The 16,942-nt window shown below is 27.9% G+C and overlaps 1 protein-coding gene across 4 annotated transcripts; it reads right to left on the bottom strand.

Moving 5' to 3' along the window:
- Positions 1 to 1,242: 1,242 nt before the first annotated feature.
- On the bottom strand, positions 1,243 to 16,610 carry LOC139094753 (regulator of G-protein signaling 17-like). 4 transcript variants are annotated; one of them, XM_070645923.1, is made up of 8 exons: positions 14,994 to 16,610; positions 9,444 to 9,885; positions 8,702 to 8,881; positions 8,341 to 8,421; positions 8,122 to 8,183; positions 7,897 to 8,063; positions 7,703 to 7,824; positions 1,243 to 7,638 (listed from the first exon to the last, which is right to left on the bottom strand). In XM_070645923.1, exons 3-8 carry the CDS (start codon positions 8,878 to 8,880, stop codon positions 7,557 to 7,559), a joined length of 693 nt encoding a protein of 230 aa, XP_070502024.1. In that variant the 5' UTR covers position 8,881; positions 9,444 to 9,885; positions 14,994 to 16,610; the 3' UTR covers positions 1,243 to 7,556. The 4 variants fall into 4 exon arrangements, with proteins under 4 accessions (XP_070502024.1, XP_070502023.1, XP_070502025.1 ...); XM_070645922.1 differs by having other exon boundaries at positions 9,448 to 9,885; positions 14,994 to 16,607; XM_070645924.1 differs by lacking the exon at positions 14,994 to 16,610 and adding an exon at positions 11,116 to 11,173 and having other exon boundaries at positions 9,448 to 9,885.
- Positions 16,611 to 16,942: the final 332 nt, after the last annotated feature.

Genomic DNA, 16,942 nt, shown 5'->3' with positions numbered 1-16,942 from the left:
GGAGTGAACCTGTAGCTTTTCCATTACAATCTTGAATTACTGAGAGTTCTTTGATGAATTCTGGTATGACAATGTTTTTATTGGTTTTGTGACAGTCAAACCTTTTCTTAACTTCCTTTAATTTGCATTGAAAGTTCTTCAATTCATAACATCCAACAGGTACAATATCTTTTGGACATTTAATTTTGAATGCAGTTATGCACGCCTTCGGATCACAACTCAACTGCTCATCATTCATTGTTAAGACGACAGTTTTCTTTGGCAGTTCATTGCAATTGATGCTGTCGATATATTCACTTTCAGTTATTTGCAATGATATATCAGGTTTCATTTGAAATTTAATGAGATAATCAAGCTCATCTAGATCCTCCAGTTCCGGTGGAAAAGAGAAAATTTTGACATTTTCAATTGAAAATTCGATGTGATAAATGTATGACTGATTTTCACTCATGTCGTCGGCTCAAAACTTTAAATTTTACTGGAAATAAGGTAAATAATTGAGTTCTTTTTATGGAATGAGATTTTTTGTCTTACCTGTTGGGCTTATTCTTTTTGTTGCGTAGAATGATAAGTTGAAGACGAAATTTTTTAAAAATGAGTTTTTGATCACATTTAAAGATTACTGCGATTTTATTTGAATTTAGAATTCTTAGAAATCTCTTTTGAGATGCATGGCATGAATGGGGATAAGCTGATATGACTCCTCAATCCCCTCCTCGCTTATAAATTAGAGAACCTACTTCAAAACCTTTTGTCATTTTAAGAATTATGAACTTGAATTTCATACACATAAACTTGCCATTTCAATGAACTTATCGAATATTCAGAGCAAACAAAATCGATAGCAATTCCAGCAGCCTTACCTCCTGTAAGCAAATTATTTAGACAACAAAAAATAAAACAAACAATTTTTTGTGTTTTTCATCATTTTTTATTGATTTTTCATTTTTTGCCATTCAACCTCACATATTTTAAAAAATAAAAATATGCAATTTCGTGTTTATTTTTTTTCTCCATTTTTAAACTTAAAATTAAAGTTTTTTTTTTCATTTTTAAATTTGAAAATTAATTTTTACTTTGCTAATTTTTTTTTTCAATTTTTATTCGCTGTGTAATAATTTATTCATGTACTTTTCATTTAGGTTTAGTTTTTACTTATCTTAAATATTTTCCTCATTTTTTTTTTGGTTTTTTACATTGTATTTTTTGTTGTTTGTTTATATCCTATGCAATATTTTACTCTTTTTGATCATCATCATTGATTGAAATGGGGAGAGCAATGTGGGGTGATTTCTTTTTTTGGGGTAGGAAATTGTGGAGAGAATAGCAATAATGTGTGAGTGATTTCATTCTATCAATAAAGAACATTGAATTTATATTATCATTATTATTATTCTTATTATTTCTCATCAAAGGAATTTTCTTCTTTTTTTGTTAATTTCATTATCCTTATTACTCAATGGGTGATGCTTTTTCATATTTCAATTATTACTATTATTATTTATTTATTTATTCATAACCATTTAATTTTCCTTAAGTAATTTTATTTTTTAAATTTCTTCATCTTCTTCCTACTTTCTTAATTTTTTTTTCTTTTTCTTATTGCAGTTTCTCATTTTTAAGTTAAAGTTAATTTTGTCATCAAAATATAGTTTCAGGGTTCAAAAAAATATTTTAAATTTTTAATTTTGATCATTTAAAATTTCTATTGGGAGTTTTTACTGTTAATAATGCTGGATGATTCAATTGTGTCAAAAGTATTTGTTCTTAGCAAATTTAATGATTTGTTAAATTGAAAATTATTAATTCATTTCATTAGTTGTTGTAGGATGTAAGGATTTTGAATCTTATTTGACTTATAAAGTTAGATATTCGACCATTTACCTTAAAGTTCAACTCTTGTTTGCAAGCTTTACCTATAGTAAAGCCCTACCATACAAATTTTATGCTCATTCCAGTGAGTATACTCCCGAATAGAGCTCATTAGTGTAAACTCTTCATATTAAGAACTTGCTCTCTGTCTGTTTGGAATTGCATTCAATTAATTTATGAAGTAAAAATTGAAATATTTTTTGTGAAACTTTATCAAGTAGCATGCAGAACAATATGTAAATTTGACACAATTGTAACTTCCAGCATGATTTAAAAATGTTTATTTACTCAATTTCTTACTATTCCATGAATGTTTGACTACATTTTCTTAAATGTACGACAATTATATGTTATCATGCATCATTTGTGATTGATTCCAATCAATCAATCATGAAAGATTGCCAAAAGAGAAATTAAATTATTTTCAGGAAGAATTTATTCCTTCAATTTATTTTTGAATTCCTTACTTTTGTGATAAATTGCGAATTTATGAATTTTAATTTCTTATAAAAATTTTTTAATCAACCGTGGAGGAGAAAAATTGTTTCGTGATATCCATTAGCGTTTCGCGTGGAGAGAAAAATTGTTGAAAAATTCCTAAATGTCACATTTAAATTTAATTAACCTAATTTTTAATATTTTTCTTCACTTTTTTTCTTTGTTTTATTTCATTAAAGTTTAAATTCATGATTCACTTTTAAAAAACTTGTTTTTTTTTTTTGACCTGTATGCTTAATTAATTTAAAAATTGTTATCTTTATAATATTCAACATAAAGTTCTTTGTGACTAGAAAATGAATTGAATAGATTCTTTGCACATTTAACTCAACAATTTTTTAATAAATAGAATTTATCTCTTAGATTTGTGAAAACAGAAATAAAATTATTTTATGCGATAACAAAAATTATTTGGTTTTAACAGACATCTAGTCAGACTAATTAGCAATTTATTGAAATTAAGCATTGACTAGAAGAAAATTCAATAATTCAATAATCAATCTTACTAGATAAAGCTAGTAGCTATAGACATATTTTAGTTGAACTTGCTTTATTCATATTCACAAGAAGTTCTTCATCGTGAACATTAAAATCCATCTAAAATACAATCTAGTTACTACATAAAAGCTCAATTCTTTTTCTATACTTTAGAAACTCTTTGAGGACCAAAACTAAGCAAGTCCCTAGTCAAAATGGCATCTAAAGAACATCTTAAGCATAAACTAAGAATCAAACTTTCTTGCAATGTTGGAAGGTATTAAATCAGCAGAGATTTAACATCTCTAGGGTTTTTAAGCCATTTTATAAATATTTCAAATTATTTTTACTTTTTATTTCAATATTTATATTAAGTTGAATTTTGATATGAACCTTTCCATTGACTGTATCGGGAAATTGTCCTCCTCTATTAATTTTCATGGATGTTCTTATTGAGGGGTCAAATATATAGAAGGAGAATTTCAGAAATTTTGTGAATTTCCAGCTGATTTTACATGTTTCAAAACTACTTAATAGAGAATAAACTTTAGCTGCAAAGATTTAACATTTCTTTTACTTTCAACTACACATTTTAATTTTATCAATTCTATGCATTCAAAATTGAGCTGGAAATTCACAATCAATGGATAAGTTTCATATCGTTTAAAATTTTTTTGAAGCTGCTTTGTGAATTACTTTCATCATTAACTTACACAACAAATATAAGAATTAACAACTTTTGAGCGCATTTTTTCAGATTGAAATGAAAGCTCATGCTTGAGCTTTTCCTGCATTTTGAGCTTATTTCTTGTGAAATTTATCAATTAATCTTTTAAATGCTTGTCAACTGACTTAATGATCTCAAGTTTTCAATCATGTAAAAATGCGCTATTGTCGGCCATATGACCACGTTTATACTAGTTTAATCATTTTATTTCAAAATGGATAATTTTTATTGTTTCAAAAATTAATTAATAACTGTTATAAGAATAAAAAGGAACAAAAATGAATTCCGATTATGAAATTCCGATAGCATATAAATTGCAATGGTTTTTAATTGATTGAAAGGTTGAGAGTAAAAAGGAAACAAGAGTGGTTGTTTGTCAAGGATTTGATTGAAGCGCTTTATGTGTGGGCAAAATGTAGACATAAAGCGCTTGCATGTGTGGACGTGCGGGATGTCGTAGTGACACAAAATGAATATATGATAAATTTATAATTTCCTTTTGAAAATAAATCGTTGGTGGATGTTAAAAGATTTATGGATTCTGAAGTTAAAGTCCTTATTATCATCAAAAATGCCATTTTTATTCAAATGTACCACAAGTTACCACTCATATATGATCCAATTGATATCAATAATAAATCAAACCTTTTCTAAAGGGTTCATCGACCTCTCGCTCATTAAAAACATCAGAAAGTCACATAAACAACGTTAAGTCGCTGTACTTTTGCAACAAGGAATTACCATCGATTTCATAATCATCTTTTGATCTCATTAAAATCTTAAGAAAGACAAACAAAACTCAAAAATTAAACAAAATCTTACCATCAACATCACATAACTTCTTATCATATATTTTTTTAATTTTTTTTATATTCATTCATATAGATTCATTTTTTACTGCTATCTCTTGTGTTTTTTCTTGTTTGTATCTTTACGTTTGGGGGAATTTTTATTTATTTTCTTACTTATTTTAAGTACGACTTTTTTATATACTTCTAGCAATATTTTATATGTATATATGTTTTAGATGCTTATACACACTTTTTTCTTAATCTTTTGAGCATCTCGTTTGATTTTAATTTTCATGTGTTGAGAGAGCAGTGTAGTGCAATTTTTTTTATCTTTCAACTGATCTCTTAACATTAAATTGTGCATTATGTTTCATTAAATTTGCTTTCATCAAATAAATTTCAAGTTTTATTTTTTGAATTTTCTAAAAAGGGATGTCCTAGTGAGGGATTCAAATTGATTGATTATGGTCAAAAATTTCTTCATTGGTCAAAATGAACTGGATGTTCAAAAATTGTTCAAGTCTAATCACAAGTGGGCAAAAATGATAAGATTTGAACAATCGAGACCAAAGTTTGAGCTTCTCTGAGATCCTGAAAATTGATTAGAATCGGGAATTCGAGAAAGCATGTAAGACCAAAAATCAACCAAAGTTGGTTCCCGTTAAAAATTTAGAAATCGAAATTTTAAGAACAAATTTTCAAAGTTTTTATTTAAGGAGATTTAATTTATGCGGGCGTGTCTCAATAAATGGATTTCTTATTTGTTCCTAAGTTAGGCCTTAATATTATTTTTATTTATTTTTTTGAAGAATTAAATTTAATTATTTTTTATTCTTAACCATTCAAATGGAGTTTTACTTTCTGTTCCTTACTTATACAATGTTTTTGAATTTTTATGTATGCTATGTAGATTTATGCTACGAAAGATTCAAATTAAGAAAAGAAAGTAATAAAGTTTGTAGATAAAAGACTTGTGATAGTGTCAAATTATTTAGAATATTATTTAAATTATGTAATTTGGTTCAAATGGCAAATCCTGTATCTAGCCATGTTATATTGAAAATTGTTAGTTCTTTTATATAAAATCTATAAGATCAAAATTATCACGAAATTCATACAAGAACTAGAAACGTGTAGTAATAAAAAGAAAAATACCTAATTTCTATCAAATCTACTTTGATTGATAATTTGGCATGGAGCTTTTTATGATAAAGTGAGCATACATGCATTTTATATTCAAATCAAGTAATTTGATATATAAATTGGAATTAATAGAAATTAGCCAAAAATTTACTATTTCCTGAAATATTTTAAAATTATTGATAGCATATCAAAATTAAGGGTTAATAAAAGCGTGTTGTCACAAATTTGCTGATGAATGCTTTCATCGGCATTTTATAGAAATTGGTCTAGATTATCATATTTATGGTATTCGTCTAGTAAACTTAAATTTCATTTATTTAAAAAATATAATTAGAGAGTTTTGGCTATTATTTTAAAAAATTTACAGATTGTCTATTAAATTATGGTCTATAACATAGAGTGGGGCTTAAACAAAACACCTAAAACTAGTTTGTAAATTCTCAATTCTGATATTTTTTATGATGTAAAGAAAAAACGGCAATTTGAAGTCATTGTTCTATGAGAAATAAATTCAAGCTTTTGACCTACTTTTTTCCATTATGAAAAGATTTTTCTTCTTCTATAGTAAGTGGTTGGAAATTTAAGATGTATTATTTTATGCGAAGGATAAAAATATAATGCAGAATGACGTTGAGAATATGAACGAAAATTGAATTAAAGTTTTAATGATTTTTAAAGTAAAGAAAAGCTCAAGTTATCTACATAAAAATGCATTCAATAAATAATTCTGTCACAAAATTTATCATCATTTCCGCAAGTAATAAACACATAAGGAACTAACGAACTATTGAAGATAATAATGAAATAATAATTGATCAAACCTCAAACAATTGATAAACATAACTAACAAATAAGTATGAAAATTTCATATCTCCTCATAAAACAAAATGAAATGTTTGGAAGTTTATGATTTTTCTAGGAATCATGTCAATTAAATATGGTAAGTAAATGCAGCGCTATCATGAAATTAAAGCCATATGTTCATTTTATCTTTTCATAATCATCATATAAGTAATTAAGTAGCTAATGATTAGTAGAACCGTTTTGTATTGTAAAGATCAAAAATAAAGGAAGTAAAAATTCATCAAAAGCAGAGAAAATATTTATTTTTTAATAATTTAATTAATTTATAAACATGAGAAACAACACGCACGAATGTATTGCCTTTTTCTTAGTATTTTATAATTTTTTATTATTTCAAATATAGAGATAACACACTTAATGAACGTGCACAACAACGAGAAAGACACTAAGAGAAGCTTTTGAGTGGAATTAAAAGCTTTGCTATTTTAAGAATAAATCACCATAGTTTAACTTTGAGATAATTGTCAGGTAAGTGGTAGGAATCAGTCGTTAAAAATTATAATTGAAATTTTAGTTCCAAAATTATTTGAAAAATAAAGTAATTTGCCTATTATATAATAATTAACAATAAATGATTGATGAACTGACAACAAACAGAAAAAGAAGATAAAGATATAAATTAGTCATAGAATATATTCCGGTCAAAAGCTCTCTCGCGTGACTTTCTTGATGCTTTACATTTCATCAGTGTGCTGTATTTATATTCATAGGCCTGAATTGTTATCATCATGATCATCATCATTTCTTCACCATATTTTTATATATAGGTATTTTACTAAAAACTTATTATTTCTTTAAATGTTCTTTTTGTGCTTCTATGTTGTTTGCATAATTTCAATTATTCACTTTGTATGTGTCTATATGTGGATTTATTATTTGTTTGTGGTTCATTATTAATTTTTATGGTCTATGATTTAATTTCTTATATATCATCAACTCAACTCTTAACTTTATATTCATCGTGTAATCATTTTTTGTTTGGTTTTGTTTTGTTTTTTTGTTGGAACATTAGTCATGATCATCATAATAATGTTATATCCATTTGTATTATTACTTAATTTTTCTTTTCTTCTTTGTTCCTTAATTTTTTTCTTCTTCTTTTATGCGCTCATTTTTTTTTTGTTTTGTTATTTAAATAATTTTAGTATTAATTAGTTAATTACCTATGGAGGTGTATGCCTTGTTCATGCGGGACTTTCAGCATTTGATGCCGTTGATCCTTCTGATATTTGCGCCAGTGTTTTAAATAATGGTGAGTTGATGAATCTACGAAAGAATTCATTTTTGTTCATATTAATTTGAATATTTACATGTCTAAAAAAGGATTTACCTTGGATACGAATCTCTATGCATTAATGTATAAATTTGTAGTTGAGCCTCATCAAATGTGTGCGGAGTTGGTTCTACCATATTTCTATTAACTATTTCCCTAACTCGAGAATCTAATGATACCTGTAACGTATAATCAAAAAGGAAATGAATTTAATTTATTCTGTTATAGTTCAACATGAGAGAATTTCTTACCTCTTTTGGTGACAATATTGAGATATAATCTTCATAAATGTATCTAGCCTTTTCCTCTATGGCCTCAGGATTCGTTTCCTGTTTCAGCTCCTCACAAGCCAACCAAAAGAGGATATTTTCTTCGCTATATTCACAACGTAAAAAATCGCGAAATATTTTCCGTCCACCTAGAAAGGAGATAGGATATTATTAAGTTGTGTTATGTCTAATAGTGCCGAATCTTACCTGGACTTCTCATTAGTTTATCGAAACTTTTAGCCCAACTTCTTATTTCTTCTAATGTTGGTCTGAAATTAAAAGAAATGAAATTTTAGAGAATTTGTTCTAAAATTGTCATGTCCTGCAGACTAGCTATAGAATTCCTTATTAATGACATATGAGATATGTCAAATGAAATTAATAGCTATTCACATGATTGTACGGTATAAATTTGTCGTGACTTACTGTTCACCATCTAATAATAATTCGGAATTAGCCGGATCCTTTTTCGTTGGTCCATTATCATCATTATTTTTTATTGCCAAACTGTAATTAAAATACAAACAAAAGATTTTTATGTCAATATATGTGAAAAATTACCTGTGCAACTACACATTTTATCTAATTATCTACAATTTTCTATTCTTCAAATTGGATGGAATATGTATATGATTAAAGCCTTACCACTTCGCCCTATTGGAAAGAAAAGTAAATAAGCACAAAGACAAAAACTATGCTATAGATAATATTCATACACTATTCTATTAACAGGTTGAAAATAAATATGATAAATAATAAATTTTTATGACATTTTACATGAACTTACCATGAACAATTACAGCAACAACACCAACAAAAATAACAGGGTCTTTGCGATCTCGGTAGTGCACCATTTGGAGAATCTTGTCCACCAGTTAATGATTTATTAAGTGAACCACTTTGTACTGCGGAGCCCATGCCGCGGAGTCTACACCCCGGGGGTAATTCGGATACACTACAGGACATTCTAAAATTTAAAAAAATGAACATTTTTTATTCATACGATGCAGATGAAATTTTTTTTGCTTTTGTACTTTTTAGGCATAGACGATAATAATGCATAAGCGATTGCATTGTTTCAGTAAAATGTGTTTTGTTATTCATTGTGGATGTCAGTATTACGAAGCTTTTAGCTATTTCCAAAAGGATTTGTTTTGCTTGTGTTAATTTTGTGACTTTTTTTTTAATTTTTTTTTCAGGATAATTGCAATGAAAAGCTTAACTTTGAGTGCAGAATGTGAATAATTTAGACAGGAATTTACTTACACTATATCTCCAGTTTTAGCATTAAAGCTTACTACACTTGTATCATTAAAATCAATGAAAAGCGGTTCTTGATCTATGTTACTTGGTAGTCGATACATTTTTCTCAAAACAATTGAAACTCATCCAATGAAAAACTGCACAGTTAGACACCCAATTTAGATAAACCATTAGTCGTCAGAGTCGAACACAAGGTTTTGTTACTTTATAGAGTCTATGCCTGACACAACAGAAATAATGACAAAAATCAAAAATCAATTACTTACTTACCCACACTAGAAGAAATATTTTGTATAATTTTCCTCCTTCGCCTTTAAATGATCCTGCCTATAAGCTTACACCCTTTTTGTACTGAACTTTTAAAGAAATAATTTTTTTTTCGTCTTCTTCCTCGAATACAATTTTTTTCCTCTTGTCTTTTTTTATGTGCTTAGTGTGTGATTGTGTCGAGAATTATTAAACTCTCTCCTTTCTTTTCCCTTTTTTTATGTACGAATCTCTTTTGACTATGTCTTGTTTTACATTTGAATTTTTTTTAAACTTGATTTCTCATATGATTGCAACTATAAAATTATTGCAACCATGTTTTTCAATGTTGAAGTGATGTAGAGTATTTTGCATAATCCTCAGGGAAGTTCATCATCCCACATTTGATGAAAATTTCCATCACAATATCATAATCATCGATTTATGCTGATGTTCTCTGTTCTAAAACGAGATGAAGAGAAAGAACTATTGTAATTGATGTTTTTGTTTAAGATTTTTTCTTTCCCCTCTGTTGTATTACAGAAATTTGTACAGATGATGTACATGATGTTATGAATATTATAATAATTGAGCCTAGAGAGAGCTTTTTTCAACTTTATGATAACATGTTTAATACATTCGTTCAATAATTTTTCACATCATTCACAAGAATAAATGATGCTAGACATTTTCTTGGAAAATTGCATTAATTATTCCTAATTCAGACTTCAAATTCATACAATTTGTTGCATTTTTACGAAAAATGAGTGACACCTGTTAATTTGTTGAAAATGCAGGTTGGATTAAGGATCTAATTGATTTTGGGTAAATGTGTTTTGTTACTTTCATTCAATTTCTTAGTTGTTAGTCAAACAAAAATACGATGATCTAGATATGTTAAGTATTACCAGCACTGATAAGTTAATGACCTAAAGTACATAGTATGCACAAAATGAATTCTTCTATTTTTCATTCGTTTGCTCCAATTAGAGTTGTTGAAGGAATTTATTTATATTGAATTTTGATAGGTATATTTAAAATAGAAGACGTCATAAGAAGTGCTACATATTTTTGTAAACTTGAATAAAATGATATCACAGTAGGGAGGCCGACGATGTGTATTCTCTTAATTTTATATTATGAAGATCAAGTACGTATTTTTGTTAGTTGAGAATGCGTTGGATCATGAATATCTCTGATAAAATAAATGAATTAGTTATATTTTAAGCTGTGAATATTTTATCTTCAACGGAGAACCACTGATGAATCAAAACATTCGTCATGGCTCACATTTGATGATTTACGTTATCAAAAAATTTAAAATTTAAATTTGTCTATGAACTTAAAAGTGTTGGATTTTTGAATGCTAATTTAGTTCAGTGTCTTCGTTAACAATGTCTTGAGGCAAACAATTTGTCATAGACTTACTGATTGAATCTTATTGACATATAAAAATCCCCAAAAAATGAATCATCACAAAAATAAGTATTATTCAGTTATTTTAACCGAGTTTAATCAAATAAAACATTCCGGATTAACTTTACAGGCACAAAAAAAAAACAATAATTCATTAATTTTGTTTTCTGCCACTAACATTCTCCACATTTTTCATGCAATTTTGTTCCACTAAATTTTCCCTCGATTTTATGACGATAATTTGTAAATTAATTTATAACTACATGTGGACAATACCTTTTTATACCTAACTTAATGGATTAAAATAATTGTAAAGCTTTACAGAACTCTAAATTTTTTGTCAATTAATTACTTTTAAACTACAATTTTGAACACATCCATTAACTCTCAAAGGTGCACAATTATTTTAAAAAATTAATTATGTTTAATTTGTAATAATAATAATAATATGTAGCACAGTAGATATTTAAATTGTTTGTAGAAACAGCATTAATGAAGACTAAATATGAAAATGTAAATTTGAGAACGTTTGCATATGAGAATAATTTACAAAGTCTTCGTCATCATGAATGAAATCTCATACTGTTTCTCACAAAGAATGTCGTCATGAATGACGTTCTAATTATGATAAAATTTTATTACATGAATCAAAATTTTAGCTGAACGAGATTCATATGGACAAAATATTATTTTTAGAATATTAATTAATATAATCATAGACTTATTGTAATATAAATAGATGATAAGAATAATATACAATGAGATCATGTAGGTATGAGATCATATGTAAATAACCAAGAGGAAAGCTTATTTGTTGTGCCGAAAAGAAAATTAGAATTAAATATGGGAGAAAGATAAAGTCATAAATATGTCTTCACACCTACATAAAGGTATGTAGAATATTTTGGGTGTTTAAATAATACTATCATTTTGTTAGATGCAAACATCTTCTGCGTCAGTTTTCATTCATATAATTTTCTCCGTTCATTCATGAGATTCATTCATTAGCGGGTGGCATTAATAAATTATCTATGAAAACAATTTAAATTTTTCACAAAGTTTATGTTTGACTTATGAATAGATTTCATGGAAATAAAGTGTTTGGAACTAGGTATGAAAATATTTGGATGTACTTTGTTGCAATGCAATTCAAATATTTATTTGATGAGACATGGACATGATCTTAGATTGGTCATAAACATTTATAGTTTCGAGAATCCTTGCAAGTCAGAAAAGCTCGGCCTCTAATAGCACGATACTCCTATTTCATCACTAAAACGTTCAAGCTTCATTGACATTTTTATTAATTGACGAAAGGAACACAGTCTAATTTCACCATTCAATGGAGCAATAAAGACACAATAAATCTGCACGTAATTTACTATAAAATATTCATCTCATAATATTCATCCTACGAAACTTATCAAATGGTAATCGATGACTTGATTGAACAATTTTCATATTTAAATGTCAATTGTTAATTTCCTAATGGAATCCTCTCCATTCAAAAATTCTGTCATAACAGAGAACGTGTTGAGATTCAATAATTTCACATGACTTAATAGGGATTAAGTATAGCATTTAGAATTTTAAAGGTGATATTTGAGAATTAAGGTGTAGGATGTTCATGAAAAATTTAGATATTCTCATACACCTTTGACATTTGTCTATGCTTAACATTTCATTTATTTAAATTCGAAAAGTAACTGAAACAATTTTTTCTAGTTCCAATCGTCAATGATAAAAATAGGAAAGCTTGTATGCATAGTCATAAATATCCAAAAAAAAAAGCAACAAGAATAATTTATTAGAATATATGTGAAAGGAGAGAATAAAGCATAACAAGAAGTTATAAAACTACAGTCATTTTCCCTAAAATATTTTCCGAGCATTCCGTTGCCGTTCAATAAAAATTCTGCTGTATAATTTACTATTCAATGATATTTACTAAAGAAATTTCATGGTAGAAAATATAAAAAAGCTTAACAAGTTGGTAAATTTAGTTTTTACATGAAATTTATTTTTCGTCGCCAAACAATACACGACGCTATTTAGTAATAGGATTGAGTTGAACGAGAGTTAACAGCAGAAAGAAACAATGAAAACAAAAGAAAGGAAAAAAAAATTAAAAAGTCACACGAAAATATTTTTCCAAGTTTGAAACACATGATTTTAATGTACTATAACATACCTATACATACATTCTTGTGATACTCATACAGTCATGCTTAAAATGATATTTCCACTCGCGCACATTCATACAGTTGAGAGGAGAACAGAAATGAAAAACTTCCAATCTCACAAATAAAAAATAAATTTTCATAAGTGTGCATGACATTTCCAACATTTTCATTATTGGGCCTCATTTGTGCTCCCCTCACACATATCATCATGACTGGAAGTAATTTCTTCTACATTTGAGTGGGAATTTTTTTTTTCAAAAAAAAACTTTGTATTTGGGAAGAAGTAGAGGAAAAAAAACTTTCCCACGGAAGGCAAAAATTTTCTGATTGAAGTAAATGATATGGAAGGAGCACAAAAGGAGAGCAAGAGATGGAACGAGAGAGTGAATGAGGACTAGAAAGAAAACTGAATGAATGAGGGAAATTTTGCAATAAATGTTCATCTGCAGTCAATGAGAGGAAATGAACGCATTTTGAAATAAATATTGGGGGTCGTCTACCATTCATGTACTGTATTAAGAGCAAAGGGCTTAACCAGGGTGGCACAGAAGCTGGTATTTACTCTGTATTAAGATAAATCAATGAGCGTTCACTCTTTGAAATGTCAAACATCATTTATGAATGAACATCATTTTTACATGATCCCTTAAGAAATTGATTTAGACCTACATTCCCTTCCTTCAATCCAGAGCTCGCAATTGACTTGGATTTGAATGAAAGTTTGATTCCAGTAGACTCGACTCCATTTAAGATTAGAATATCCTTTAGCAGAATCAGACAAAATGCATGTCAACAACCACTCAAACAACGTAAATAAGCTAACAGACAAGAGTAAGAGGAGGATGATGGTGAACATTTTCAGAAGGCAATCGTTTGGATGGTTCCAAGACGTGTTGACGTCAAAATGAATGTATATTATCGATGATAAATGATTATCATTGTTTTGCAACATTCGAAAACTATATGTATGGAAATAAGAAAACAAAAAAGTTTTCGTACATCATAAATGAGATATGTCACGATAACATGAAAATATTAGAGTCGAGTGTCATGAGAATGTTACAAAAATTGAGATCAATAAAGTTTTTAATTCATAAAACATAAACGATCTAAATTGTATGGATTTCCAATGACCAGATTTTCACACACAATTTACACATACATCCGTTGAATAAGTGAAACGATTCTTCCACTTTTGTATGAAATGAAAGGAATTTTCTTCAAAAGCATTGAACATTAAGAGGTTTTTTAGATGAGCGAGAAAATAAAGAAAGACTCACAAGGTGGAATATCTTCTAATATGTGTATGCCTTCACGACTTCTACATATTTCTTTAACAAAAAAAATGTAGAATGAATATGAAAAGAAAAAGATAAAAGAAGATGAAAATGAAAAGAAGAGAATACTTCCTGAGGGAATTTTTCATCTTGTTATGACACAAAACAGAAGAACCAACCGTTCACACATTAAAAATATTTTCTTCTTCCTCTCGATTCTTTTTTCTTTTCTCTCAAACAAAAAAAAAACTTTTTTTTCTCATTTTCCCTTTCCTTTCTCACAATTTATTGGAAAATCATCAATAAAAAATTTAGCCATACTGAATTGAACATTAATCTCATCAAATATGCTGCCCTTGTGCATAAATTTATTATCATTCATTTCAATCATTCACCACGCACTAAAAAGAATCAGCAAAAAATAAAAAAAATTTTTTTTTTGGAGAGAGCAATTGAGAGAGGAAGAAAAGATGGAAAATTTTCCCATTTACAGTCAATAGGCAGCCAATTGTTCATTATATTTGTGTACATTTTCATAGATACTTATTTTTCACACACTCAACAGCCCTTCTCATTCACATATATTTTATTATTTTTTCTTCATTTGATGTTTCATCAATTTTCATTTTCACATACAGCTGGAACACACCTTACTAGCTCTCTCTCTATGTTAAGCTTTAGCTTTAGTTCTTACATTATTTTTTCCTTCTTGATATATATCCTGATGTGGGGGATCCTTGTATGTGATTTCTTATATCCTATACAACAGCAACTTTATGTTTAAAATTTTTACTATTTTTTTATTTGCTTTTCTAAAATTTCTTCCTCTTGTTGTACCAGTCGTATGGGATAGAAGTGACTTTTTTATGTATATTATATTTTTCTAATCTATTTTTTTATGTATGTTTCCTAGAATTCTGAACACATTATATTTCAACTTGTTTCAACTTGATTTATTATATTTATTATTTTTATTTTCTTTTTTTTGTTGTTGTTGACTTTTTTTTTGTCGTTATGAGACCTCCTTATTTCACATATATGTGTGCATGTATGAATAACAAGCAAGTTAAGCTGTATTCACCGTATGTATAAATTTACAAAATTAATTCGCCCTCCTTGAAAATTTTTCATGTTTTCTTCGTTTTCCTTTTAATTCTTGTTAAGTTCTTGCTTATTTCACATTCACTGTTGGTAATTCACTAAACTTTATTACTTTCTGATAAATTTGCATAATAATTTGGAGGTGGAATAGGTCAGCATTTGGGAATAATTAAGTTTTGAATAAACGGAATAGAATGAAGTTAATGTTTCAACTATTGAAGGAGGGAAATTTTTGGAGACTAGTAGCGATAAGTTGCGAAGAAGCAGAAAAAGGCAAAGTGAACAAAAAATATTTTGTTGTATATAAAATTTATGCTAATATTTTTCTTTCACAAACGATTTCCATCGAATGAAAGTTCTCATAATCAAACATTTATGTGCAAATTTTCACTTTCCAAAATGACAGTTTTTTGTTCCGTTCTCAAAATATAATGTAGTAATGAGCAATAGAAGTTATAAATTAATGAAAGATCTGGCCCTTCTTCACAGATACGTTTGCCTTTGTCCTTTCCTCTCGTTCATTCGTGCCACCAACAGGGCTTTATAATTTTCCATCAACACAATTGAATATAATTTTCATCACCAGGTTCAATATAAAATTTTTGTATGAATCTCATCAATTTCCTGTACATTTGTTTTTTCTTTCTTTTATTATTTTTCTTTTCATTATTTTCTTCTCTTTACACTCATTTCAATATAATTCAAGAAAGAAAGAATGAAACTTTTTTTTTTTAAATATATATAAATTTTCACATTTTCAATTATATTTTAACACATAAAAAATTTCTCGCAATCACAACTTTTTTGAGTTAATATTGCACTAAATTTAATCTCTTAAAGGTCTTTAGTAACTTGGCAAACTAAACACATAACTTAAAATTACTTTTATTTATTTTCTTAAATTTAATTCTTTCTTTGTCCTCTATTTTTGTGTCTAAATTAAAATTTTTTCCTTCAACCACTAGCGAGAAATTTTTTTCGCCTGCTTCCAAGTTACAAAAATATCAGCGTAATTTTCAACATGGCGACACGTACTGTACGTGTTCTTTAGAAAAACCTTTCCAATTTCTCCTATCGCTACCACCATCATTGAAATTTTCCAATGAGACTTTTTCAAGTTTTTCCTTCACACTCAGTTGAACTCTCTCAACCACCATTATAGTATATGGATTTGATGTATTTACAACAATGTATCTATACACATTATCACACAATAGCATTGAGGAAATCTTGAATGAATGAAAATGTTGAGTGTGGTCGTTTAAGTTCACATTTCCATTGGAAAGGGCCTACATTGGAACATATGATGATAAAAAAAATTGTTCTGTGCCTTTTTTTTTCCTTTTTGATAATTCCGAAGAAGAGCGTTCCGAAGAAGAGCAAGAAAAAAAAACTACACCTACACGATTCTTTCCCATTTCGTCCATTCTCTTCATTCTCACATTTTTCTTTTGGTTCTCATCTCCTCCTTTAAAATCAGATGATGATGCTGCTGATTCTGATATGCTTTTATGGGTCGAGTGATTCTAAACAGTATGCTAA

This window comes from Chironomus tepperi, unplaced genomic scaffold, assembly GCF_022539635.2.
Source record: "Chironomus tepperi strain 1889 unplaced genomic scaffold, CSIRO-AGI_Ctep_v1 contig_354, whole genome shotgun sequence".
Lineage (NCBI taxonomy): Eukaryota > Metazoa > Arthropoda > Insecta > Diptera > Chironomidae > Chironomus > Chironomus tepperi.
The sequence above is the reverse complement of the archived record's forward strand: the minus strand, read 5'-3'. Positions and strand labels throughout refer to the sequence as shown.